Consider the following 27,940-nt stretch of genomic DNA (forward strand, 5'->3'; position numbering starts at 1 on the left):
GGAAAGGAAACTTAGGAAAAACTTAACCCGCTGTTCACATAAGTACTAGTATATGTGTTCTAAGATTTAAAATAATATGATTATTTTTCAGATTAATGCAGGTGCTCTATCTATCAGATTATAAGTCCCCCTATCATTTGTACCAGCCCTGCTTTCCAATGGGATGACCAAGGTTGCAATATTTTGAACAGTTCCTGTGCTTGGCTGAATTCTTTTAGAAACTATATACCCTGCTTACTGAGCGACATTCAAGCTCTTCGCGGCTTCTGCCTGGGCTCAGCATGAGACAACAGATTTCCCACAAGTCCATAGTAATCCCAGCAGAAGGGCTGGCGTTTCTGGAAACACTGGAAACAGTTCTAAGTTCCCCATAACTTAGCACCCAGAGCTCTTTATGGGATTTACTCTATACAACAAATGCAGTGTTTAAAAGGAAGGTTCCAGAGGCTATAAAAAGAAGCCAGTGTTGACCCCTCTGCCCCAGCCCCATTTCTCCCAGCCGATTCCACGTTAAATGCAGCAGAGAGGCAGCAAAGGAGAAGGGGAAAGGGGGGGAGGGAGGTGGGAGAGCAGAGCAGAGAGAGGGGTCTGCCTTTAACTCAGAAGTCCCAGAGCAAATCAGGGAAAGTGCCTGCCATCACCAACAAGCTTCCTTCTGTATGTCAATGCTGCCACTGTCTGGTCGACCCCTTCCAACTCTCCCATCCACACTCGTCTTGTATACTTGTTTCGTCTATCTCCTTTCGTTCATCCTCTCTATATGTCCAAACCACCTCAACATACCTTTCTCAATCCTCGACACTACATCTTCTTTCACTCCACAACGTTCCCTAAAATTAACTTAATAAACTTAAAGTTTTAAGTCAACTTCGCACTGTACGTGCGCACCCCAAGTGTTATTTTGTGGAAGAGCCACACGCAAGAGGCCAAAGAGCCGCATGTGGCTCGCGAGCCGCGGTTTACCGACCACCGCAATAGATGAAGCACCAGGATGGGATCCTGTGGGTTTACATATCTATCCCCCAAGTATTCCTGGGAGCTATTTCAACCAGAATTAAATATATCTACTTTTCAAGCTCCTACCTCTTAAGATATACCACTGATCTTTTAAAAGATACCACTGGGTGCCTGGGCAATTAGAGAAACTCCTTCAATGTTCTCCCTACATCAACGTGGGCACCCCACCTTCCAACCCATCCCCCCACGCAGCAGCCAGAGTCGCCTGTGGTTCATGACAACATGGACAAACCTTGAAGGTCTTGTGCTAAGCGAAATAAATCAAAGACAAAGACTTATCACTTATTTGTGGAATAGATACAGCAAAGGACAGGACAAGGCCTGACTAGCCGCACTGGACTGAGTCCCTGGCTGCCCCCCAGGAGGGCTCAGGCCTCAGCCAGCTGGTTCAGCAGGAAGAGGGCCCCATAGAGGGCTGACAGGGGCTCCTTGGCTTTCGGGTCCCAGGTAGACGTGGGGCTGTTCAGCTCCATCTCCAGGCCACACTCATCCAGCAGCTCATAGGTAATGACCAAGCCCTCCTCCTGGAGTGGGGCCAGGAGCTCAGGCTGGAGGGTAAAGGGAATGTTCTGGAAGCGGTTGAAGTTGGGCTCCAGGATGCTCCTCACCAGGTCCCGCTGAGGAAGGAGGATCCTCCTCTCCATGGACTGAGCCAGCAGTTCATGTTGGATGTCACTCAGCACCATTAAGGCTTCAAGCAGGTAAAGGATGAGGCACTTTGAGCCAAACCTTGGATAGCAGGAGTCCTTTCGCAGTTCAGTCAGGATGGTGCCACCAGGGCCGTCCAAATGACCGAAGGGCTCCTGTTCAAACTTGTCCATGAGGTCCTGAAGAGCCTTGCGGTCCCTAAGCATGGCCCGGAGGTTGGAGAACACAACGTTCTGCATGTCCTTCGAGAGCTTGGCCGCTTCTACCTTCGGGGAAACCTCCTCTTGTAGCAGCTTGAAATCCATTTGAGGGGTGGCAGGTATCACGGGACGTGCTAAAACCCTTGGCTCTTCACCATCTGCCATTGGGGTGGAGAATTCACCTGGGCACCACCCGCACTGGGGCATGTGTTTTCGGGGTACTGGAAAGGAATCTCCATCACCGTCATCTGCGGTGTAAAGAATGTCCCAGCCTCTGCTGCAGAAAACCAGCTGCTTCCTCCTATAGGCCAGCACCGAGCCCTTCGGCACAGTCAGCTGCTTCTCTCTCATTTTGGTCCCCTCTGCCTCTGCTTTACCCTTGACCCAAATATCCATAAAGTTGGAGAATTTCCCTGAGATCTTCTTGCTGCTAAAATCCTGCAGCACAGGGCTGTTGAGCAGCTCCACGGTGTCGGTCACAACATACAGATTCACCCCTGCTTCCCGGCACTGCTTCAGGAAGGCCGGCTCTGTGTCCGGCAGTTTCCTCTTCTGAAGCTCTGTCCAGGTTTCATGTGGGGTGCTAACAATCCGGTACTGGAGGGAGGACCCTAGGCACACAGCAGTCCCCCCTGAGATGCCCACTTCTGCCCCAGCATTCACGCTCCCAGCCGCCTGCAGCTTCCTGACCACGGTGTAACTGAAGGCGGCAGGCACTTCCACAGCAGCGTCTGGGACCGAAGAACCTGGTTCCAGGATGTGCATGAGGGACACATCAAGTGGTTCATCAGGTAGTTGCCAAAACTGAGAGCGAGCCTTCTTCCTCTGTATTAGAGAAAACCGGTGTATCTTGGTGGCACTCACCAAGCATTTGACAGGTCTGAGCTGTCGGTCTCTGAGCTCTTTGACCAATTTCTTGGTAATTTTCTCAAACATGGAGGGCATGTTGTTCTTGCCCTGCACAGTTGTCTATCAGGATGTGGTTTCAGCCTTTAAAACCCCAGCTCTGCACCTGGTCGGGGCTGCTCTCTGGACTCCCAGTTGTATATTGTCTTGTCTAATAGAGAAAGGCTCCAATGGGTAGGGCTCCTTCCAATCTCCAGACTGCCTGAGGTCAGACAAAATCCAGAGAACAGAGAAATGCAACTCCGCTGGTCGTGTTTTCTTCCCAAAGCAGGTCCCCAACTCAAGTTCCAGGGCAATGTCCTGCAAAAAGCAGCAGACGAGGCCCCCGCCTCCTCCAGACCAGGTCTGGGGCTGAGCTCTGGATCACGGCCTTATCTCTCAAGTCCTTCTCAGCTGAGTTATGACAGGTATCTTGAACAAGGGCTAAAAAAAGCACTAGGTTTCCAGGAAAACTGTGCCATTAGTGCAAATAGTTCCCATAGGCCCCCCGGTTCCTCCTATTATTAGCATCGAACATCAGCATTGCCACTGTCTTGTCAAGGGGAGTGTGGAGCAGCTTCCCGACACAGATGTGATTGACGGTTCTGTGCAGGGACATGTGAGGACAGTTCCTGGGGGCTGCTGGGGAGCCCAAGCTGGCGTCTCCATTTACCCAGGTGGAGCCTGGGCCCAGGCACCAGGGCAGCCAGCCACCAGCCTGGGAAAGGCTCCCAGGGGCTCCAGTTCCAGGATTTTCCTGCTGCTCCCGGAAGAGAGGTGGAAGGGCAGGATCTACCCAGAAGAAACCACCAAAATACAACCCACAGCAGAGAGAGGCTCAGGACTTGGCAGGCGACAGGGGGCAGGGAGAGGTCATTGGCATGGCCTTGTGGGGCTGGGCAGGGCTCTGTGCCGCCTGAGAGTGTGGTGGCGTGGCATATAGCAGCCACCCCTCCCTGCCCACACACCTATGCCAGGCTGGGAAAGGGACAAGCGAGGGGCCTGGGGGAACTGAGATGGGACCTTTGGGGGCTGGTGGGGGCCAGGAGACCAGGCTGGGCTGTCGCCCTGGAGGGGCTGGTGGTGGCCTGGCTCAGGAGAGGGTAGCTGTGGGGTCTGAGAGGAAGGATCTAGGACAGAGATCCTCAAACTTTTTAAACAGGGGGCCAGTTCACTGTCCCTCAGACATTCCACACATGCGCACTGGGGGCCCGGGATGAGTCGGCTGCTAAGCAGGAAAGGCAGCGACGCCAAAAACACCTGGCGGGCAGGATAAATGTTTTCGGCGGGCCGCATGTGGCCTGCGGGCCGTAGTTTGAGGACCCCTGTCTAGGAGGTAGCTGAGCCAATAAATGCAGGGGGCAGGGCACAGGCTCAAGTGTGTCAAGGTTTCCTACTGAAGGGCCAAGTACAAGGTGTGCCACCTGCTGATCTCAGGTTTCTCCACAGGAGGGGTGACCTACTGCACCTCATGTCGCAGGGATCCCTAGTGCCCGTACCTTGCCGGGCTGCCTTCTCTCCAGACAGCCCAGAGAGAACCCCTTCTCACCCCGTGTCCAGGCTGTCCCCAGAAGCTGGCCGGTCACCACCTCACCATGCCTGCTGTTTGCCATTGTGTGGTCTACTGGGCACCGCCCCCACCAGGCTTGTCATCCCTCATCTGACTGGCTTCGGGGGTGACAATGGTATATTGGGTCCTTCTGACCCTATCCACACTCCACATGGGATCAGGTCTCTGCCCTGCTCACATCCCTTCCGTGTGTCCGCCCCGGAGAAATGAACACATCCACATGTGAAATGTCTTCCATCCGTTTCCACAAATGAAAACCTGTGCACCTGTCCATAGCAGCACGGTTCACTGTGGCCAAACCTGGTAGCACGGACAGATGAATAAACACAATGTGTCCATCCGGACACAGGAGCTTTACTCAGCCATGAACAGCATTAAAGCGCGGGCACGAATGCGGATGAGCCTGGAACATGATGCCCAGGGAGAGCCTGTCACAGAGGGCCCCCGGGCCAACACGGATGGGTCACTCAAGGACAGCCTGTCCCCACCCTCACAGATCCCCAGACAAGCCAACCCCACATGCCCTGTCCCAACTCCTAGGTCACAGCACCACTGTCACTGAATGGCTGAGGCCACTAGGTCTGGGGCAGCTTGTTATGCAGCAACAGAAAACCAGAAGGAGTTTTTAAGAGTTTTATTAAATCCTTACAAAACAGAATACAGCCGAAACCGGTTTGGCTCGGTGGATGGAGCATCGGCCTGCAGACTCAAGGGTCCCGGGTTCGATTCTGGTCAAGGGCATGTACCTGGGTTGCGGGCACATCCATCCCCAGTGGGAGATGTGCAGGAGGCAGCTGATCGAAGTTTCTCTCTCATCGATGTTTCTAACTCTCTCTCTCTCTCTCCCTTCCTCTCTGTAAAATATCAATAAAATATATATTTTTAAAAAAAACACTGGAGATACCACCAAGATGGCGGCATAGGTAAACACCGGAGACTGCTGCTGCAAACAACCACTTCAAAAATACAACTAAAAGACGGAACGGACATCACCCAGAACCACAGGAAGGCTGACTGAGGAAAGACTCTTCAACTAGAAGGAAAGACAACAGCAAACCGAGGCTCAGAGGAGGCGCAGTGTGGAAAATTTAAAGGTACCGAGGTGCACGCAAAGCGGGCTGGTGGCTGAGGGCGCGGTTGTCGTTTTCAATCAGGAGGGAGTCTCAGACTCTGAGCTCCAGATCCGGGCGAGTCTCTAGGGACTCAGACTCAAACGGGAGAAGCGGGATTGTCTAGCATCAGTTGGAACGTGAGGGCAGCTTTCTCTCCGAGGTTTGCAGCGGCTGCCGGGGTTCTGAGAAGCAGAGCCTCTGGGAACGGACTGAGAGCAGCCATAACTGCTCCCTCTGCCCGCCCTGTTGATCCCCTGGGACCCGCCCCGCCCAAGCCCTGTGCAGAGCCATTTGCCGGATTGCCTCAGGCAAAGGCTAGATTAGCACCTCCCCAGAGGACAGAAGTTTTCCCGGGCAGACACAGCTGATTCTCACAGCCAGTCGGCCTGGTGATCAAATCCCTCTAGTATTAACTACAACAATCAAGGCTTAACTAGAACAAGACTGCGCACAAAGACCACAAGGGGGTGCACCAAGAAAGCATAAAAAATGCGGAGACAAAAAAACATGACAGAAATGGAGGATATAGAGCTAAAAAACGCAATTTTGAGGGCTTGCAATAAACTTGATGAGAGCCTCACGAAAACTAATGAGGCCCTCGATGCTATGATAAAGAACCAACTAGAAATTAAGCATACACGGACTGAAATAAAGAATATTATACCCAATAGCAGACCAGAGGAATGCAAGAATCAAGTCAAAGATTTGAAATGCGAAGAAGCAAAAAACACCCAACCGGAAAAGCAAAATGAAAAAAGAATCCGAAAATATGAAGATAGTGTAAGGAGCCTCTGGGACAGCTTCAAGCACACTAATATCAGAATTATAGGGGTGCCAGAAGATGAGAGAGAGCAAGATATTGAAAACCTATTTGAAGAAATAATGGCAGAAAACTTCCCCCACCTGGTGAAAGAAATGGACTTACAGGTCCAAGAAGCGCAGAGAACCCCAAACAAAAGGAATCCAAAGAGGACCACACCAAGACACATCATAATTAAAATGCCAAGAGCAAAAGACAAAGAGAGAATCTTAAAAGCAGCAAGAGAAAGAGGCTCAATTACCTACAAGGGAGTACCCATATGACTGTCAGCTGATTTCTCAACAGAAGCATTGCAGGCCAGACGGGAATGGCAAGAAATATTCAAAGTGCTGAATACCAAGAACCTACAACCAAGATTACTTTATCCAGCAAAGCTATCATTCAGAATTGAAGGTCAGATAAAGAGCTTCACAGATAAGGAAAAGCTAAAGGAGTTCATCACCACTAAACTAGTATTATAGGAAATGCTGAAAGGTATCCTTTAAGAAGAGGAAGAAGAAAAAGGTAAAGATACAAATTGTGAACAACAAACATGCATCTATCAACAAGTGAATCTAAGAATCAAGTGAATAAATAATCTGATGTACAGAATGAACTGGTGATTACAATGAATCAGGGACATAGAAGGGGAATGGACTGACTATTCTTGGGGGGGAAAGGGGAATGGGAGATGCGGGAAGAGACTGGACAAAAATGGTGCACCTATGGATGAGGACAGTGGGTGGAGAGTGAGGGCGGAGGATGGGGCGGGAACTGGGAGGAGGGGAGTTATGGGGGGGAAAAAAAAGAGGAACAAATGTAATCTGAACAATAAAGATTTAATAAAAAAAAAAACAACAACAAAAAACCAGAATACAAAATTCCGGCATTGACAGTTAGTGTCAAGGAAACCTTTTGAGCTGTATCAGTTTACCTGGTACAGTGGAGTTAAACTGCTTGGATGTCTTTCCCCCACTTTTAAAGAAAATTGTCTTTTTTTTCTATATTAACATGGAAACCCTGCCATTCCCCCTTCCCTCAGCACCAGAGCAGCCTCGCAGCCTGGGACTCCCTGGGGCCCAGGCCCTCATTCACAGTGGCGGTTCTGGCCAGCCCTCCCGGTTGCACTAGAGATGTGATGGGGGTGTTTCTTTCTCCCTCTCCTCCCTCCCCTCCTCGCTTCTCCCCACTCCCCTCTCTAAAAATCAATAAAAAACAGATCCTTGGTGAGGATTTTTTTAAAAAGCACATCAACCCATTTCTCCTCCTTCCGAGTGAGTCTAAGACCAGGACAGACCACCAGGTTTCCTCTGGAGAATTAAGGAGGACACTGAGGTGGGGTGACTCACAGGGAGGGTTTGTCCAGGGGATTAGCGACAATGACAGGAATGAAGACTTGCACAAATCCCTAGGTCTGGGAGGAGATGCCAGTGCTGGCCTCCTCCCCACCCCGCAGGCTGGTAAGTCATTCCTTGGTGCATTTATTGAGTACTTGCTGTGTACCAGACTCTACACAAGTTTGGTCCCATCATCCTTTCAATTTTTATTAAGAAGAAAGCCACCCTTTTAAATTCAATGCCATTTAGTACATTTACCATATTGTGCAACCATCACCGTCACTTCTTATCTAATTCCAGAATGCTCCACCACCCCAAAAAGAAGCCCATCCCCATCAGCAGTCACTCTCCATCCCTCCCCGGCCCCCGAAAACCATGAAACCACTTCCTGTCTCTGTGGACTTGCCTGTTCTGGACATTTTACACAAATGAAATCACTGTGGCTTTTTGTGTCTGTCTTTTCTCACTTTATTAAAAAATAAATCTACACTAATAAAAGACACAGATGTTAATTGACCATAACTTCACTATGCCCAAGCCATGCCCACCAGCCAATCAGAGCAACTATATGCAAATTAACCCAACCACGATGGTGGCCGGCAGCCACTGAGCTGGACCAAGCAGGAGGCTTGCTTGCTCCGGCGATGGAGGAAGCCAAGTTTCCCACCTGCTCTGGCCAGCTTGGCCTCCGCAAAAGGCAACAAAGTTTCAATTATAGAAGCTAAATAAATCCCAGATACCTGCTTCTAGCCAACCTCCACTGGGAGCTTGGGTGGCTGGGGGCTGTGGCCAGCCTGCAAATAGCCATCAGCTCCCACCTAGGATGGCCACACTCTCATGGGGTGAGGGTCCCTGCTGGGGGGCTTGGCCAGCCTGTAAACAGCCATCAGTCTCTCACCCAGACTGGCCAGGGACCCCCGTAGGACCCTCCACCCTGACAGGGGTGTGGCCAGCCTGAAAACAGCCCTCAGCCCCTCACCAGGCTGGCCAAGCACCCCAGTGGGACCCCCACCCTAATCTGGTGCACCCTTAAGGGCAAACCAGCCGGCCCCCACCCATGCACCAGGCCTCTATCCTATATAGTAAAAAGGTAATATGCAAATTGACCCTAACAGCAGAGCGACTGGGAATCACTGATCACTATGACACACACTGACCACCAGGGGGCAGACGCTCAATGCAGGAGCTGCCCCCTGGTGGTCAGTGTGCTCCCAAGGGGAGCTCTGCTCAGCCACAAGCCAGGCTGATGGCTACTAGTACAGCGGTGGTGGTGGGAGCCCCTCCCGCCTCCTCAGCAGCGCTAAGGATGTCCGACTGCAGCTGGGCCTGCTCCCCACTGGCCAGTGGACATCCACCAAGGGCTCCCGGACTGCCAGAGGGATGTCTGACTGCCAGCTTAGGCACAATCCCTGGGGAGCGGGCCTAAGCCAGCAGGTGGTCATTCCCCGAGGGGGTCCCAGACTGCGAGAGGGCACTGGCTGGGCTGACGGACCCTCCTGAGTCCACATATTTTTGTGCACCGGGCCTCTAGTAAATAAAATATTTTTTAAAGTTTTAGATTTAGCCCTGACCAGTGTGGCTCAGTTGGTTAGAGCATTGTCTTATAGACCAAAAGGTGGGGGGTTCGCCCTAGCCGTTTTTCTCAACGGTTAGACATCAGCCCGCAGACTGAAGGGTCCAGGGTTTGAGTCCCAGTCAAGGGCATGTACCTTGGTTCTAGGCTTGATCCCCAGCCCCAGTCTGGGCATGTGTGGGAGGCAACCAATGGATGTGTCTCTCTGTCATCAATGGTTCTCTCTCTCTGTGTCTCTCCCCCTCTGTTCCACTCTCTCTAAAACATCAATGGGGGGAAAAATCCTTGGGTAAGGATTAACAACAATAAAGGGGGGGGGGGTCCAATTCCCAGTCACAGCATGTAGGGGAGGCAACCAATAGCTGTTTCTCTCTCATCTCTCTTCCTTCCTCTAAAATCAATAATAATAAAAAGAACATGACACATATCTTTTTTTCTTCTTTTTTGAATCATAGAAGACATTTATTGAGAAGGCCAGCCAACCAAGAAGAGAGGGCGCTTACAAGCATTCCACCAGGAGACAGGGTTATGCAGGGGAGGGGGCTGGGGTGAGGCTGGGAATAGAATGCAGCTATGCACAGCCCTGGAGGTCCCCAGATGTCAGCTATTGTCCTGAATCATCCGGTAATGAGATGATGTTGATGAGGTGATGTTTTGACTCCTGGTGGATGGTCTGACCATGCTTATTGGTTCTGCTTGCTGGGTTCACAGCTGAGTCACCTCCTCAATTGCTTCCCACAGGCCTTGGAAAGGAAACTTAGGAAAAACTTAACCCGCTGTTCACATAAGTACTAGCATGTGTGTTCTAAGATTTAAAATAATATGATTATTTTTCAGATTAATGCAGGTGCTCTATCTATCAGATTATAAGTCCCCCTATCATTTGCACCAGCCCTGCTTTCCAATGGGTTGACCAAGGTTGCAATATTTTGAACAGTTCCTGTGCTTGGCTCAATTCATTTAGAAACTATATACCCTGCTTACTGAGCGACATTTAAGCTCTTCGCGGCTTCTGCCTGGGCTCAGCATGAGACAACAGATTTCCCACAAGTCCATAGTAATCCCAGCAGAAGGGCTGGCGTTTCTGGAAACACTGGAAACAGCTCTAAGTTCCCCATAACTCACTCTTACCACCCAGAGCTCTTTATGGGATTTACTCCATACAACAAACGCAGTGTTTAAAAGGAAGGTTCCAGAGGCTATAAAAAGAAGCCAGTGTTGACCCCTCTGCCCCAGCCCCATTTCTCCCAGCCGATTCCACGTTAAATGCAGCAGAGAGGCAGCAAAGGAGAAGGGGAAAGGGGGGGAGGGAGGGGGGAGAGCAGAGCAGAGAGAGGGGTCTGCCTTTAACTCAGAAGTCCCAGAGCAAATCAGGGAAAGTGCCTGCCATCAACAACAAGCTTCCTTCTGTGTGTCAATGCTGCCACCTTCTGGTGTAAATTATAAATTCATTAGAAAATAGCGCCAATCACACTCATTCAATAGATCAGTGGTCGGCAAACTCATTAGTCAACAGAGCCAAATATCAACAGTACAGCGATTGAAATTTCTTTTGAGAGCCAAATTTTTTAAACTTAAGCTATATAGGTAGGTACATTGTTATTAACTTAATTAGGGTACTCCTAAGCTGGCCTTCGCTAAAAACGTCCTCAATCTGATTGAGGTACATTCGCTGAGGTCGACCCCTTCCAACTCTCCCATCCACACTCGTCTTGTATACTTGTTTCATCTATCTCCTTTCGTTCATCCTCTCTATATGTCCAAACCATCTCAACAGACCTTTCTCAATCCTCGTCACTACATCTTCTTTCACTCCACAACGTTCCCTAAAATTAACTTAATAAACTTTACTTAAAGTTTTAAGTTAACTTTGCACTGTACGTGCGCGCCCGCACGTGGTATTTTGTGGAAGAGCCACACGCAAGAGGCCAAAGAGCCACATGTGGCTCCCGAGCCGCGGTTTACCGACCACCGCAATAGATGAAGCACAAGGATGGGACCCTGTGGGTTTACATATCTATCCCCCAAGTATTCCTGGGAGCTATTTCAACCAGAATTAAATATATCTACTTTTCAAGCTCCTACCTCTTAAGATATACCACTGATCTTTTAAAAGATACCACTGGGTGCCTGGGCAATTAGAGAAACTCCTTCAATGTTCTCCCTACATCCACGTGGGCACCCACCTTCCAACCCATCCCCCCACGCAGCAGCCAGAGTCGCCTGTGGTTCATGACAACATGGACAAACCTTGAAGGTCTTGTGCTAAGCGAAATAAATCAAAGACAAAGACTTATCACTTATTTGTGGAATAGATACAGCAAAGGACAGGACAAGGCCTGACTAGCCGCACTGGACTGAGTCCCTGGCTGCCCCCCAGGAGGGCTCAGGCCTCAGCCAGCTGGTTCAGCAGGAAGAGGGCCCCATAGAGGGCTGACAGGGGCTCCTTGGCTTTCGGGTCCCAGGTAGACGTGGGGCTGTTCAGCTCCATCTCCAGGCCACACTCATCCAGCAGCTCATAGGTAATGACCAAGCCCTCCTCCTGGAGTGGGGCCAGGAGCTCAGGCTGGAGGGTAAAGGGAATGTTCTGGAAGCGGTTGAAGTTGGGCTCCAGGATGCTCCTCACCAGGTCCCGCTGAGGAAGGAGGATCCTCCTCTCCATGGACTGAGCCAGCAGTTCATGTTGGATGTCACTCAGCACCATTAAGGCTTCAAGCAGGTAAAGGATGAGGCACTTTGAGCCAACCTCTGGATAGCAGGAGTCCTTTCGCAGTTCAGTCAGGATGGTGCCACCAGGGCCATCCAAATGACCGAAGGGCTCCTGTTCAAACTTGTCCATGAGGTCCTGAAGAGCCTTGCGGTCCCTAAGCATGGCCCGGAGGTTGGAGAACACAACATTCTGCATGTCCTTCGAGAGCTTGGCCGCTTCTACCTTCGGGGAAACCTCCTCTTGTAGCAGCTTGAAATCCATTTGAGGGGTGGCAGGTATCATGGGACGTGCTAAAACCCTTGGCTCTTCACCATCTGCCATTGGGGGGGGGGATTCACCTGGGCACCACGACCTCTGGGGCATGTCTGTGCGGCCTCCTGGAAAGGTTTTCCGATCACCATCATCTGCGGTGTAAAGAATGTCCCAGTCTCTGCTGTAGAAAACCAGCTGCTTCCTCCTATAGGCCAGCACCGAGCCCTTCGGCACAGTCAGCTGCTTCTCTCTCATTTTGGTCCCCTCTGCCTCTGCTTTACCCTTGACCCAAATATCCAGAGGGTTGGTGAATTTCCCTGAGATCTTCTTGCTGCTAAAATCCTGCAGCACAGGGCTGTTGAGCAGCTCCACGGTGTCGGTCACAACATACAGATTCACCCCTGCTTCCCGGCACTGCTTCAGGAAGGCCGGCTCTGTGTCCGGCAGTTTCCTCTTCTGAAGCTCTGTCCAGGTTTCATGTGGGGTGCTAACAATCCGGTACTGGAGGGAGGACCCTAGGCACACAGCAGTCCCCCCTGAGATGCCCACTTCTGCCCCAGCATTCACGCTCCCAGCCGCCTGCTGCTTCCTGACCACGGTGTAACTGAAGGCGGCAGGCACTTCCACAGCAGCGTCTGGGACCGAAGAACCTGGTTCCAGGATGTGCATGAGGGACACATCAAGTGGTTCATCAGGTAGTTGCCAAAACTGAGAGCGAGCCTTCTTCCTCTGTATTAGAGAAAACCGGTGTATCTTGGTGGCACTCACCAAGCATTTGACAGGTCTGAGCTGTCGGTCTCCGAGCTCTTTGACCAATTTCTTGGTAATTTTCTCAAACATGGAGGGCATGTTGTTCTTGCCCTGCACGGTCGTCTATCAGAATGTTGTTTCAGCCTTTAAAACCCCAGCTCTGCACCTGGTCGGGGCTGCTCTCTGGACTCCCAGTTGTATATTGTCTTGTCTAATAGAGAAAGGCTCCAGTGGGTAGGGCTCCTTCCAATCTCCAGACTGCCTGAGGTCAGACAAAATCCAGAGAACAGAGAAATGCAACTCCGCTGGTTGTGTTTTCTTCCCAAAGCAGGTCCCCAACTCAAGTTCCAGGGCAATGTCCTGCAAAAAGCAGCAGACGAGGCCCCCGCCTCCTCCAGACCAGGTCTGGGGCTGAGCTCTGGATCACGGCCTTATCTCTCAAGTCCTTCTCAGCTGAGTTATGACAGGTATCTTGAACAAGGGCTAAAAAAAGCACTAGGTTTCCAGGAAAACTGTGCCATTAGTGCAAATAGTTCCCATAGCCCCCCCTGTTCCTCCTATTATTAGCATCGAACATCAGCATTGCCACTGTCTTGTCAAGGGGAGTGTGGAGCAGCTTCCCGACACAGATGTGATTGACGGTTCTGTGCAGGGACATGTGAGGACAGTTCCTGGGGGCAGCTGGGGAGCCCAAGCTGGCGTCTCCATTTACCCAGGTGGAGCCTGGGCCCAGGCACCAGGGCAGCCAGCCACCAGCCTGGGAAAGGCTCCCAGGGGCTCCAGTTCCAGGATTTTCCTGCTGCTCCCGGAAGAGAGGTGGAAGGGCAGGATCTACCCAGAAGAAACCACCAAAATACAACCCACAGCAGAGAGAGGCTCAGGACTTGGCAGGCGACAGGGGGCAGGGAGAGGTCATTGGCATGGCCTTGTGGGGCTGGGCAGGGCTCTGTGCCGCCTGAGTGTGTGGTGGCGTGGCATGTAGCAGCCACCCCTCCCTGCCCACACACCTATGCCAGGCTGGGAAAGGGACAAGCGAGGGGCCTGGGGGAACTGAGATGGGACCTATGGGGGCTGGTGGGGGCCAGGAGACCAGGCTGGGCTGTCGCCCTGGAGGGGCTGGTGGTGGCCTGGCTCAGGAGAGGGTAGCTGTGGGGTCTGAGAGGAAGGGTCTAGGACAGGGTTGGGCAATCTTTTTGACTCGAGGGCCACAATGGGTTCTTAAACTGGACCGGAGGGCCAGAACAAAAGCATGGATGGAGTGTTTGTGTGAACTAATATAAACATCATTACATAAAAGGGTACGGTGTTTTGTTTTTTTTTTTTAGTTTTATTCATTTCAAACGGGCCGGATCCGGTCCGCGGGCCATAATTTGCCCACGGCTAGGCTAGGAGGTAGCTGAGCCAATAAATGCAGGGGGCAGGGCACAGGCTCAAGAGTGTCCAGGTTTCCTACTGAAGGGCCAAGTACAAGGTGTGCCACCTGCTGATCTCAGGTTTCTCCACAGGAGGGGTGACCTACTGCACCTCATGTCGCAGGGATCCCTAGTGCCCGTACCTTGCCGGGCTGCCTTCTCTCCAGACAGCCCAGAGAGAACCCCTTCTCACCCCGTGTCCAGGCTGTCCCCAGAAGCTGGCCGGTCACCACCTCACCATGCCTGCTGTTTGCCATTGTGTGGTCTACTGGGCACCGCCCCCACCAGGCTTGTCATCCCTCATCTGACTGGCTTCGGGGGTGACAATGGTATATTGGGTCCTTCTGACCCTATCCACACTCCACATGGGATCAGGTCTCTGCCCTGCTCACATCCCTTCCGTGTGTCCGCCCCGGAGAAATGAACACATCCACATGTGAAATGTTTTCCATCCGTTTCCACAAATGAAAACCTGTGCACCTGTCCATAGCAGCACGGTTCACTGTGGCCAAACCTGGTAGCACGGACAGATGAATAAACACAATGTGTCCATCCGGACACGGGAGCTTTACTCAGCCATGAACAGCATTAAAGCGCGGGCACGAATGCGGATGAGCCTGGAACATGATGCCCAGAGAGAGCCTGTCACAGAGGGCCCCCGGGCCAACACGGATGGGTCACTCAAGGACAGCCTGTTCCCACCCTCACAGATCCCCAGACAAGCCAACCCCACATGCCCTGTCCCAACTCCTAGGTCACAGCACCACTGTCACTGAATGGCTGAGGCCACTAGGTCTGGGGCAGCTTGTTATGCAGCAACAGAAAACCAGAAGGAGTTTTTAAGAGTTTTATTAAATCCTTACAAAACAGAATACAAAATTCCGGCATTGACAGTTGGTGTCAAGGAAAACTTTTGAGCTGTATCAGTTTACCTGGTACAGTGGAGTTAAAGTGCTTGGATGTCTTTCCCCCACTTTTAAAGAAAATTGTCTTTTTTTTCTATATTAACATGGAAACACTGCCATTCCCCCTTCCCTCAGCACCAGAGCAGCCTCGCAGCCTGGGACTCCCTGGGGCCCAGGCCCTCATTCACAGTGACGGTTCTGGCCAGCCTCCCGGTTGCACTGGAGATGTGATGGGGGAAGAGTAAGTAGCTGCCCCACCTTTAAGAAAATGCTGCTCACAGTCAGCTTTCCAGACTGAACTGACCACACCGCCTGTAGCCAGTGAGGCCCAGTTCTTTTACAGAAAGGCAGAACTCCCAGTCGTGATACCTGGAATCACTAATGGGCAAGAAATGATGGAGGTGGGGGTGGCCGCCCACCCTGGGGTCTTTGGAAAGGCCGGTCCACAGATTCAGGTGGCCAGGCAGGCATCAGCCCCCAGACTGCAACCATTGTACAAGACTTGGGGGAGGCAGTGTCTGAGCCCCCCAACCCCAAGGCCCCCTGACATTCAAGTATTCTTCAAGAACAGGAAGGGGAAGTCAACTGATGTTCTTAAAATACTAATGAAACAGGATGAAAACTAGATGCCAGAGGGCTCTCCAGCTGGCCTGCCTGAAAGACCCAGCCAGAGCCCAGGCCGAGCTGCCCTGAAGAGGGCTGGGTGGCCGCCCACTGGCAGAAACACGTGCCTGAAGGAAGAGGAAGCTTGTATTGCATAGTGTTTCCCACCTAAGGACAAAGAGGGGAGTCAGAGTCTCCTTGAGCCCAGCAAGTCACTAGACATCTGACGTGGACTCTGGGGGTGGGGAGGTGGGGAGGACAGGGAGGTTCCTGGGTGCCTGAGGGAGGCCATTCCCCTAAAGGTGGGCAGAGCAGGAATGCTGCCTTTGGGGTGGGGATTCATCGGGAACCTGGGTCAGCCCTGGCTCTACGGAGGGGAGGAGACAGGGCTGGCAGAGCTTCCGTGTCAACTCAAGAGTCGACAGGGGGCAGGACGTGGCCATGGTCAGACTGAGCCCTGAGAAGGGGCACTGGGGTGCCCGGGGTGGGGGATCTGCGGGTCCCCCATGTTGGCTGACGAGTGCCAGTCCAGCCCCTCCCATTCCTCCAGTGCCCCTTCCCCCCGCCCCAGGTAGACAGAGTCCCCAGTGGAGAGGGTGGGGAGTAGTGGTAATGGGTGCAGCCTCTCCCCGTCAGCTGCAACTTAAGGTTCTCAGTTAGGGGTGGGGTGGGGTCCATGTGGGTGGCTGTTCACTCCACCTGCCCACACCCAGGACTCCCCTGGCCACCAGGGTGCCTTTCGGGTGAAAGGAGGTGCAGGGTTAGTCTGGCCTTGAGAACACTAAGGGCAGGGGAGGGGGAGGGGCGCAGGTGTGTTCCCGGGTCCCCCAGCTCTGGAAGACAGCAAATGTCCTCCTCTCCTGAGTCACATTGGGCAGGGACCATGGGCACAAGGCCTTTCACAGTACAGCTGAGCCTGTACGGCCAGGGTGGCAGGGTGGGGGCACGCGCAGCACATGTGCCCTCTGCTCTTCTCCAGGGTGCCTGTTTACTTTTAACACCATTCAAAGGAAAAAAATGGGGGTGGGGGACAGAAAAAAAAAGGAAAACCCAACAGCAAAAACTTTATATAAAAAGATACCCCCCAGCTGAGCTGAGCTGAGCACAGCACCTCAGAACCCAAGGGGGGGTAGGAGTGGGGGGTGTTGCACAGCCTGCTGGTCACTGGCTGGCAATAGCTTAAAAAAAATCTTGAGATCTGATGGGGGAGGGGGTGACCTATGTACAGCAGAAGGGAGGGGTCATGCATGGTCCCCCACCAGGACCACGGGGGCTGCAGAGAGGCTGGCTCGCTGCCGCCGCTGGGCCAGCTTGGACTGGGATGGTGGGGACAGATGCAGGTAGCGTGAGGTAGCTCGGATGACCACGGGCTGGCCCTGCACCTCCTCCAACGCATCCTCCTCGCGCTGGGCCAGCTGCCGGTTCATGGCGATGGCCTCAGCTGCGAAGGATGTGAGGTCTTTGGCACAGCTGTTCCTGGGGACAAGACGGGACAGTCACCAAGGAAGGAGAGGTGGCTGCCAGGTATACCCTCTGCTTCCCTTAGGACCCCAGGGTCTGTGCAGTGCCCTGGAGGAGGGGCTATGGCCCCAAGCTCCCCCGCCCCCTGGCCTGGGACCTAATCCACCAGCCCTACAAGGTCACCCAGTTCTTGAATGGCTTCCCCTACAACTTAAAGAGAACTTATTTTGCATTTTTTAAACACCTTAACTTTTAACCTCCCCTCTCCAACCCGAGACCCCATGCAGGCCTCACCTCTGCAGAACCATGGGTGTGGGCAGGGTGTTCTCTGGGGCGCACTGCAAGGAGACCAGAGAAGCGGGTCTAGAGAACACAGCCAGGCTCATCCATCCTGCCCAGGGCCAACCTTTCCAGATCCCCCATGACTCTGACACCAATAAGGGGTAAGGGGAACACCTGCCTGGAAGCTGGGGCAAACAGGATGCTGCAGCCCAGGTGCCTGTGGTGGGGGTGCCAGTGGCTCCCCAGGCCTGCCTGCTCACGAACCACCCCGCCTAACCATTCTCAGCCCAGCCCCTTTCCCTTCTCGATCCATGGGTCTCCTCATATTCCCAGCAGGAGTTCAGAGCCCCCTCTACTGGCTACCTTGAGCAAGCAGTCCTTTCTCCCCACAGGGCCCTCTACCCTGGTGGCCCCAGCTTGGATGACCACTGGCAAGGACAAACACCAGGCTCTTCTGGGATCGGAGGGGATGGAGCCCTGTCCGAGGCTGGCTATCCACCCGTCTGCCCTGTGGCTGAGTTGAGCTTGCTGCTCTGTGCCAGGTAGAAAGAGATCCCATTGCCTCTAGGGCACAGGCCAGGGATTTGCCAAGCTCCTGCCAGCAGATGGGGAAGATTTCATAACTGTGCCTGGGCGCCCAGAAGATAACTGACTGACCTCCAGACCCACATCACAACAAGGAGTCCTGACCCTGGGCCCCAAGGTTTCTCCAACACTTATTCAGAGTCACAGTCCCGGCCCATTGGAGACTGGACAGAGGCAAGGACCCCATGCCCGGCTGCCCCCAGTGGGGCTGGCACTCACCCCCTGCACCCAGGGGTGCTGCAGGACCTGGGCAGCGCTTAGCCTCTGCTTGGCGTCTCGAACCAGCAGCTTCGAGATGAGGTCTTTGGCAGCGAAGGAGATGTGGGCCCAGTCCTTCTCCGGAAACTCATACTTGCCCTCTTGTATGCTCTCGAACAGCATGTTCTAGGGAACACATGCAGGAGGGGTTGGCTGCAGCCAAAAGGGCCGAGGCCCAGGTCCTGATCTCTGATGGGCAAGCCTGGACCCCAAGGGAGCTAGGACACTAAGTGACAGGCTCTCTCAGGGCCCCAGGCCTGACCTGTGGCCCAAGAACCAGGTGCAAGGACCCCAGACTACTACCCAGACAGGGATGGAACTTGGGCCCTGGGATCAGCTGGCAGGATGGGGAACCCTAAGGGGCCAAGGAAGGAGAGGAAGAAAGGTCTGGGGGGGCCTAGCCAGTTTGGCTCGGTGGATAGAACATTGGCCTGCAGACTGAAGGGTCCCAGGTTCGATTCCGGTCAAGGGCACACGGGTTGCAGGCTCAATCCCCGGTAGGGGGCGTGCAGGAGGCAGCCGATCAATGTTTCTCATCATTGATGTTTTTATCTCTCTCCCTCTTCCTTCCTCTCTGAAATCAATAAAAATCTATTTTTTTAAAAAGAGAAAGGTCAGGAGAGCCGACCTCCTAAGGACTCCAGGATACACATGAATCCTGAGCCTCAAATATTGCATAGAAAACAGGCCTCACCCCACCACAGCTCGCTGACCAAACTGCTCTATGCTGAAAGGCAGGAGACCTACACCCCGAGAAACCCAGGAAGGTCAGGCAGGCCAGCATTCCTCTGTGGATGCAGTCAATATTCAGGACCGGCCCTAAGGATTGCACAGGGCAGGGGGTGCGCACCTGGCAGGCCGGGCAAGCCTCACCGCGGTCCCAGCCGCAGTCGCTGCCGCAGTGGCCCACAAAGGGTGGGTAGCCACTGAGCAGGATGTAGAGGATGACACCCAGGCTCCAGAGGTCGCAGCGCTTGTCATAGATGCTGGCCTCCTCGCTGAAGGCCTCCACCACCTCAGGGGCCATATACTCTGCAGAGCCGCACTGCGGGGAAGAGGGGGAGCGGTGATGACTAGATGCCATGGGGGAGGGGGGTGCCACTGGCAGGGACTTTCCAGTGTAATGTGAGGCAAGGGACCGCCCAGTCACCTGAGCCTGAGCCGCAGTGACTGACAGATCTGTTCGGCCAATCACAGGCTGACGGCGGATGCCAGCCCGCCCCCACCTGACCACAGCCCCGCCCCAACCCCCGCCCTGCCCAATCAACAGGTGCTGGAAGCTCGCCCCTCCCTGCCTGACCGTGGTCCCGCCCCATCACAGCCGAAGGGCCAATCAGCGGCTGTTGCTAAGCAAAATCCCGAGTTTCAAGGCCCCAGCACGGAGACTACAAGCTGCCCCACCTCTCTCCTGGAGGTCCCAAACCACTTCTTTGGGCAGAATGTAATCCTGTCCCCTCGCCCCGCCCCTCCCAGCTCGCCCCTGACGCCGTGGGTCCTCACTGGGGTTAGCAGCTCCGGGGTGGAGATGGGGGAGCAGTCCCCATTGAGTTTGATGCCACTGCCCAGGTCAAAGTCGCAGATCTTAACGGGGGAGACCTGGGAGGGGATTAGGAAGCAGCAGTGAAATGAGGTGAGGTGGCTGGAGGTCCTGTCCAGCCTGCACAGGGCCCATCCCGCAGGGAAGGCCAACCCCCAGGGTCCCTCACCTGGTTGGGGTGCTCACAGAGGATGTTTTCCAACTTTAGGTCCCTGTGGGCGATGCCTGTGGGCAGAACCATCAGGGAGTCAGTGGTGGGATGGGTGTATCTTTAGGGAGTCCTGGGCAGCTGTACTGGGGGCACGGCTGGACATCCATGGGACCTAAGCATCTTTGGCAGGATGGCAAAAAGTAGGTGGTACCCTGAGCAGCCACCCCCATCAGCCACCTTTGTTGTGCAGGAAATCCAGGGCGCTGGCCACGTCCTGCACCACCACGCTGGCCTCCAACTCATTGAAGTGTCGTCGCTTGTGAATGTGGCTTAGGATGGAGCCTGGGGCCAGGTCATAGTGGAAGAAAAAAAACACGTAAGAATAACCCCTGTGTCCCCAGGCCACTGCCCAGCACCCACTCCCACCTGGTAGGGAAGCCTCCACTCTGGCCTCCTCGGACCCAAAATCCTTGGCCCGAGCTGCTGTGTGGACAGGAAGCTCAGAGCCCACAAGCCTCCTCTGATGTACGGGACCCTCTGATAGGTCTTTTAGGTGGCTCTGAGCCCGTAGCCCATTAGGACCTAGCTGGATGTGTCTCCCAGGCCCCACATACCGCCCCGCATCTTCTCAAACACCAGGTAGAATCGGTCTTCCTCCTCGAAGAATTCAATCAGCTCTAGAACATTCCTAGGATGGGGGAGGGGAGCAGGATAGGAGTGAGACTTCCTAAGGCCCTTGTACATGCCCAATTCAGGGTCTACACCCCCCCGCCCCCCCGCCACACACACACACCTCCACCTGCCCACAGGAAGGCTGGGACTGGGCCCACAGGCTGCTTCCATCTTGCCCACCTCAGACTGCCAGCCTAACACTGGGTCCATTCACAAAGGCCTGGGACACAGTGGGTACTCCCTAAATCAGGATGGGGAACATCCAGCCCTCGGGCTGTTTAAAGCCTATGAAATCATTTGGTCTGGCCCTGCCAAGGCTTTAGGGATGAATTAATTAAATGTTTGACCAAATATAGCAGGCTTTTAAAAATATGGTTTATTGATTTTAGAAAGTGAGAAAAGGAGAGGGATAGACAGAAACACTGACTGGCTGCTTCCTGCATGCCCCTACCTACTGGGGATGGAGCCCGAAAACTGGGCATGTGCCCTTGACAGGGAATCGAACCGATGACCTCTTGATTCACGGTTCAATGCCCAGCCACTGAGCCACACCAGCCAGGCAGCAGGTTAATTTTTAAGTTGATCAATTTGTATGGCCCATGAATGATGTTATAATTAGCCAAATGGCCCTTCGAAGATAAAATGTTCCCCACCCCTGCCTTAAATCTCACTGGGGTAAAGAGACATTCAGGCCCATTCATCCACTAAAAGATGGCTCGGGGCTGAGGGTGGGTCACATTACCTGTGTCCCTGGCACTGATACAGCATCTCCACCTCCCGGAAAACCCTACTCCGAATGTGGCCCGGCTGCTTCTCGATGATCTGAAACGTGTGGGGGTGGGGAGACACAGCAGCTGGGTCAGCCAGACTTTCCCCAGCCCAAGGGGCCTCCACCAGAAACTTTCCCTGCACTACACCTGAAACTGTTAAAGCTTTAGACCGTTAGGATCTAGAAAGGTGGCTGAGTTCTCCTATGGGGACCCAGAATCTGCCAGTCAGAACTGCAGCATCAGCACAAGAGGTGGGCAATGTATTTCCTAAGCGGCACCAAGAGAGGAGTGAGTGGGACAGGAAAGGCAGGGAGAAGGAGCCAGCCCTATCCACTCCTGATGGAAAAAAGCCTCAGAGATATATTTGGAGCCTCGGGTCCAGCAAAATACCCCTTCACAATGTGAGGTTCCCTTGGACTAAGCAACCTCCCCTTCATGACCAAGAGACTGGTGGCCACCATACTGACTCCCACACTATCCAGGGGACTAGCGGGACCTTAGGCACTTGGCTGCCAGCCATGCCATATCCACTTGCTTCTGCACCAAGTCCTGCCTCCCCAGTTCCAACCCAGTCTGGGTAGATGTCTGTGACCCCATGAGCCTGGGTGTTTCAGGCCAGCCAGACTGGCCCCCCCACCCACCAGCAGACACAGCCTCCCAGACCCCAGAGCCGCAGGAAGCCAACACACACCAACGTCCCCAATCCTTTCTGCCACCCAGGAGCTCTAAGAATTAGAGAGTTCTGGGCCCATCCCCAAATGCCCCCCAGCAACGTTGCTCAGAGAGAGGTGGAGTTAGCAGGTGCCTCGGCCCCCTTTGCTGGGTGAGTGGACAGGCGGGGTCACCACCTACGCCGGGGGCTTCCTGTGCACCACGGTGGCCTGGAGGAAGGGAATGTAGTATGTTCCACAAGCCAGGCCCCTGCAGCAGGCAGGCACACAAGTCCACTGACCTCTAAGTCCTAGGCCTATGCATGCCCACCTGTCTAGTGACAAACACACCTGTCCCGAAGAGGGAGAGAAAAAACAGATTCCAGGGCCTCTAGAGACAAAGCCACCAGCCACATCCTTCTACAATAACTGAAACTCATCCTGTCCCTTGGGAATCTGGCTAGGACCCCACTTCATAGAGAATACTGCAGTCCCTCAGGGGAGGGAGAAGGCCTTCTGGGAGGTCAGACACAGTGTGACTCAGAGCCTCAATTTCCCTACTTGTCACACAGTGACAGTAAGCCAGGCTGCCCAGCAGGTCCTTAGGAGAAGGCTGCTCAGAGACACACCAGGTATTCAGAAGGTGCTCCATTCTTAGTGTCCAATTCTCCCGCACCATCACCCCCACTCCACCTGGGAGCTTCCAGGGGGCAGGGACACAGCTGCCTTTGTCCCTGGACTTCCACCAGGGCCTGAAGCATCTGGTCAGCTGGCCTGCCAGGGAGTGCCTGACCTCCCTGCCTGGGCAGCCAGCCTCCTGTGAGCCCACCTAGCTCAGATGCAGGGTCACGAGAGGAGCCTGGAAGGTTTCTTGGAATGCAGGGTTCAACGGTCTAGCCAGACAACAGAGGTCACAGGGCCACAGTTCCCAGGCTGGACCCTGGGTCAGAGGCCACATGGGCATGAAGGAGGCTCTGCCCTGGTCTTCCTAAATGCTAAGACCCCTGGGCCCTAAGCATGGCGTTGCTTTTTAATCCTAGTAACCAATATGGGTAAAGCACTAGTTATGCCTGGGGACCAGCCTGAAGTAACCCAGCAGGTGAACATTAGCTTTGACCAAAGCCCTCTCAACCCCCATCCCACTCTCAGTGGTCACTCTGGCACCAGGTCCGCGGCCACCTGCATTAGGGGCCAAACTTCATGGTCACGTCCCACCTCAACCTGGCCCTGGAAGCTCAGCCCAGGCTGACCTGGATTCTAGGGGTCATTTTTAGACACTGGCTCTCCCCAGTGATGAGTCCAGGAGCTTGAATGCCAGATCTCAGGCACTGCTGGGGAGAGGTAAGGGGACAGATGAGGGTGTTGTGCTTACCTTGACCGCATACTCCTGGTTGGTGATGAGATTGATGCAGGTCTGCACACGGGCATGGGCGCCCTCCCCAAGCACATCCTCCTGTAGCTGGTAGACATCTGGAGAGCAGAGATGGCAGTGAGAGCTGTCCTGAGCGACCTAGTCACTTCCCCTATCCCCAGCCCTGCCCTGCCCACTCACCTTCGAACCTGCCTGAGAAGCTGTCAGTTGCCCGACACCGCTTCTTCTTCTTGCCCCTCTTCTTGGCGTCTGGGATGTCAATGGGCTGGCTCGTGGGCATATCTGCATCAGGAGACCCGGGCATGAGGCCCACTTGGCCTCTGTGGCTCTCAGGCCCCACCTGGCCCTCACCCACAGTCCCCTCCCTTCCAGGCCCCTCACCAGGGCGGGCTGGGCACTCCAGGCTGAAGTCAGTCTCCCCGGGGTGGGCCTGTTCTAGGGAGAAGGCCAGCTCGAAAGGATTCTGCCCCTGTAGTAGAGAAGAGAGAGCTCTCAGGCTGTAATGCTGCCAGAACGGCCCCTTCACAGAGTGACCCAGCCCTGTGTACATATGCCAAGGGGGAGAAAGCCTGGCTTCGCCTGACCATGAAGAAAGAGCCCTTCTACCTCCAGCCAGGGCCCTTGGGGCCACCAAGGTTAGGGTGTAGCTGTGCAGGGAGGAGGGGGTGCAAGTTACTGTGGCACCTTGGTTTGTTCACCTGCAGAATGGGGACAGCAGTCTGGAGATCAAAGGAAAAGAGCAGTCAGTGGGGGGTGAGTCACGAGCTCTAGGGCGGGGCTCCCCGCTAGTTGCCCTGCCTGCTTTCCCACGGCCTTGTGGGCTCAGCCCTTCCTGTGTCAAGGGGTGCCATCACCCTCCCTGCTTTATGTTGCTCTTTCTCCTGTCTCACCAATCCCCCAGAGGCTTACAGGAAAGCTATCCATGGGCTCCAACATGAACACTGGGCTGTTCTCTGCCTGGGCCACAGCCTGCACTGTCCTGTTCATCCACAGAGACCCCCAGGAGTGAGCCCCACAGGCCTAGTACCCAGTGAAGAAACCAGCCCTGTTAAAGTGGGGCCTGCTCAATGTCACTGGATGGCCCCCAAAACTGGGGAGAGGGTACTATATCCTGCCCAAAGATGACAGGCATGCCAGGGATTGGAGAAATCACCTATGGGGCAAACAGAAGGCTGTTAGGATAAATGCCATTTCTGCAGAGCAAAAGATTTTGTATGAAGGCTGACAGTCCCTCCAATAAAGGCTGAGGGACACTGAGACCTGGCCAGGTTCCTTTAGAAGTTAGTTCTAATTAGCTCCCAACATCCTGATGGACCAGGCAGCCAGGGCCCTGATGGGCATAGAGGGAGCCTGTATACATAATTGTGGTGCTATGGCCAATGCTGGGTGACCTGGGCCAAGTCATTGCCCTTCTCTGGGCCTTGTGACAGCTGGGGTTGGGGTTGTGACAGGAGAATTATCCAACAGAAAAGGAACTCCAGGAGAACCCCAGGAAGACCTGGAGGGGCCCACTCTGCCAGGCCAGATTCCTACAGACAGGAGGCCCGGAAGCCAGGCCAGCTGCAGAGGGTGCAGGCAGAGGTCAGAAGGAGCAGCTGAAAAACAGGCGGGCCCTCCTAGCCTCCCTATCCATCCTGCAGATAGTTGCTAGGAGGTGCAGGGGAGGAAGGAGGAAGGGAGCACTGAAGCCAGCCTGCTGATGCTCACCCACCAGTCCCTGTCCTTGCCCATTGAGGAGTTTGGCTCCCATGAGGACTGCAATCAATGCTCTGATAAGTCTCCGTCCTTTCACCCGGAAGGAGTGGCTCCAGGTGGCCACAAAAGGGGGTGATTAGGATAGAGAGTGGACATCAGGAAGCTGCTCCCAACAATCAAGTAAAGGCTCTAGGACCCAAAGGGGCCAAACTTGGGTCTCCTCAGCAATCCCATACACCTCTCCCAGACCCCAATTCAGAAGAACTGGACCCTGGAGGGCCACTTTAGAGCCAAGATTCCCTGTCCCATGTCCCCACTCCCTCCCTTGGGGCTCCCACAGTCCCCCCTCAGCACAGGGCATGCACAGCTCCTGGGTGGCCTGCAAAGACCAGCCTTCAGGCCTAGGCAGTGTAGGCGGGCCAGGCCCAGGGCTGGCTGCGGGCCTTTAGTCAGCAGGCCTTGGCAGGAGGCAGCTGGAACCATCCAGAAAGTTTGAGTATGCTTTGACCGCAGAGCTGGCCCTGCCCACTGACCCTTTCTGAGCTCAGACACAGTCCCAGGAGTTAACAGACCACCGCCAGTGACATCTTGGGTCTACCACCCTTCCACCCAGCCCTGGCCACTTGGGGGACATGCCAAGGCTGTCACTATCTGGGAGTGGAAGCTAGGGTGCCAGGACCGGGTGGGGCGCTGGCAGGTGAATGCTGGCTGGACAGGCCTGGGAATTCTAACCCAAACACACCAGGCTGGCTCCTCCCACACTGGTGTCCGACTTGCCTGTACATACACACACACACACACACACACCCAGGTCCTGCCTCCTCTGCAGGGCAACAGGTTCCTGCCCAAGGAGGCCCAGGAAAGCCATTACATAACTCAGCAGGCGGGTGGGGTGGCTGCTGACATCACTGCCTCCCCTGGGCCAGGCCGCACGGGGCCGGCCTGGCACCTGCCAAACCCCCCTAGACTTGCTCATCTGAGACTAGAACTCGGAAGCCTTGGGGCCCCCTCAGAGACTTCCCATTCCGACAGGAAACAGGACTTGGGCCTGGGAGGTGCATGTCTGGGGGTCATCCGATCCACACACACCCCTACTCTGCAGGCCACTTGGGAGGGGTGTTTGTCGGGGGAGGAACCTGCAACCCTGCCTGGCCTTTCTGGAGGAAGGACCTCACAGACCTCACGGTGCTGGGGACAGGCCTGTAGCCGGCTGACGCCCCACCCAGCACTAGACACCTGGCTGAGGTTTGCAGGGGACACACAACCAAGGGCCCCACGGACAAGGGCCCCTCGACCCACCTAGGGTTCCTGGAGGGAAGACCTGAGACCTCGGAGCCCATCAGCCTGGACTGTGGGCGCACGCACGGCTGGGGCAGCCCCAAGGCCGAGACCAACGCGGGGGACCGGCACCAGGCTTGGGGGATCCTGAGGGCGAGCTCCGCACCCCTCCCACCGGCCACTCAGGTAGTCCAGCCCGCGGCGCCCACCAAACCAACCCGGCCCTCACCTTGAACGAACGATGGAAGCCCTGAAGTTCGGCTGTTTTCTTCTGCACCATCTTCTGTCCGGGCCCCGCCAGCGGGGGAGGGGACGCAGGGCCCGGGGGGCGGCCCGGGGGCGGGGGGCGGCCGGGGAGAGGACCCTGCAGGCGGGGGCAGACAAAGAAGGGCGTGAGAGTGGCCGCGGTCGGCGCACCGGGAGTACAGGCCCAGGCGGCGAGGTTCCGCGGGGCCCGATCCCCGCGCCCGAGTCGGGGCCAGGCCAGGCCGGGGTCGCTGGGCCGCACTCACTGGGGTCGGGCTCGGGGCGGGGGCGCTGTTCCTTCGCCTCCGCCGACTGAGACGCGCAGCCCGGATCCCGCGGCGCGGACCGCGCGGGGAGTCGTCCCGCCGCCGCCACGACCACCACCACCGCAGAGCCCTCCACCAGGGCCGCCGCCGCCGCCGAGTGGAGTCTCGCGCGCAGCGCCGCCTCCGCCTTTATGGTCCAAGCCAGGCCCCGCCCCCAACGTAGGGCCCGCCCCTCCGTCCCCGCCCACGCGCGCGCGGCGGGGGCGGGGTTGGAAGGGCGCTCCGGGCAGGAGTGCGGCTGCGCGCTCTGGCCGTGGGGCGTGTCTCTGCGGCCTGCGTAGTGCGGCGAGCGGGGCTCCGGGCGCGTTAGCTAGAGAGGCTTCCGGAGGTTCCGGGACCCGTGCGGGGCCTCGAGACGGAGCCGAGCCCGGCCGTGCCCCTGGCAGCCCCCCCAGTGTGCCGGCCGGGGCCTAGGATGCACTGACTCCTTCTGGCGACTCTCCTGCTCTGGAACCTGCCTCGCAGCTCCCCAGCCTGGTCTCAGCTGCCCCATAGGCACACGGCATGCTTGGAGCTCCCCAAGAGGTCATCCCGTTGTTGGCAGGGACCACAGGGGGGGATGGGTGCGAAGGTCTATGCGGGATCCTTCCCCAGTCCTGCAAAGGAGCGGTTTCTTCTGGACTGATGCGGTGGGGAGCCAGCGCAGGAGGTAAAGCAATTCCATTTGGGCTGGAGCACCCGACCCAGGTTGAGATAGAGTCAGCCCCGGCCAGCTGCCTGTGCCCCCAGCACGGTTGAGCAAGGTCCTCAGACCCTGTGCCCTCCAGGCTCCGGTTCTCTCAGAAGCTTATGGCCACCCACCCCAAACTCTGCCAAGCAGGCCCAGCTGACCTAAAGCTGGACTGTCCCTTCCCTGCCAGCCGCTTCTGTTTATATGCTGCCCC

At 55.2% G+C, this 27,940-nt stretch overlaps 1 protein-coding gene and 2 pseudogenes across 2 annotated transcripts; all 3 read right to left on the minus strand.

Moving 5' to 3' along the window:
* Window positions 1–743: 743 nt before the first annotated feature.
* LOC139011422 (gasdermin-C pseudogene) lies at window positions 744–2,810 on the minus strand (annotated as a pseudogene).
* Window positions 2,811–9,619: 6,809 nt separating this feature from the next.
* Window positions 9,620–12,799, minus strand: LOC139009759 (gasdermin-C pseudogene; annotated as a pseudogene).
* A 2,299-nt stretch (window positions 12,800–15,098) lies between these two features.
* Window positions 15,099–27,142, minus strand: MKNK2 (MAPK interacting serine/threonine kinase 2). Of its 2 annotated transcripts, XM_070415718.1 has the most exons (14): window positions 26,997–27,142; window positions 26,714–26,848; window positions 23,893–23,980; window positions 23,692–23,793; window positions 23,512–23,609; window positions 21,462–21,541; window positions 20,662–20,735; window positions 20,285–20,389; window positions 20,066–20,121; window positions 19,860–19,955; window positions 19,210–19,404; window positions 18,321–18,485; window positions 17,529–17,572; window positions 15,099–17,249 (listed from the first exon to the last, which is right to left on the minus strand). In XM_070415718.1, exons 2-14 carry the CDS (start codon window positions 26,762–26,764, stop codon window positions 17,015–17,017), a joined length of 1,389 nt encoding a protein of 462 aa, XP_070271819.1. In that variant the 5' UTR covers window positions 26,765–26,848; window positions 26,997–27,142; the 3' UTR covers window positions 15,099–17,014. The 2 variants fall into 2 exon arrangements, with proteins under 2 accessions (XP_070271819.1, XP_070271820.1); XM_070415719.1 differs by lacking the exon at window positions 17,529–17,572 and having other exon boundaries at window positions 17,120–17,249.
* Window positions 27,143–27,940: the final 798 nt, after the last annotated feature.

This window comes from Myotis yumanensis, unplaced genomic scaffold, assembly GCF_028538775.1.
Source record: "Myotis yumanensis isolate MYYU_CA2020_CCGP unplaced genomic scaffold, mMyoYum1.0.hap1 SCAF_5, whole genome shotgun sequence".
NCBI classification, from domain to species: Eukaryota; Metazoa; Chordata; class Mammalia; order Chiroptera; family Vespertilionidae; genus Myotis; species Myotis yumanensis.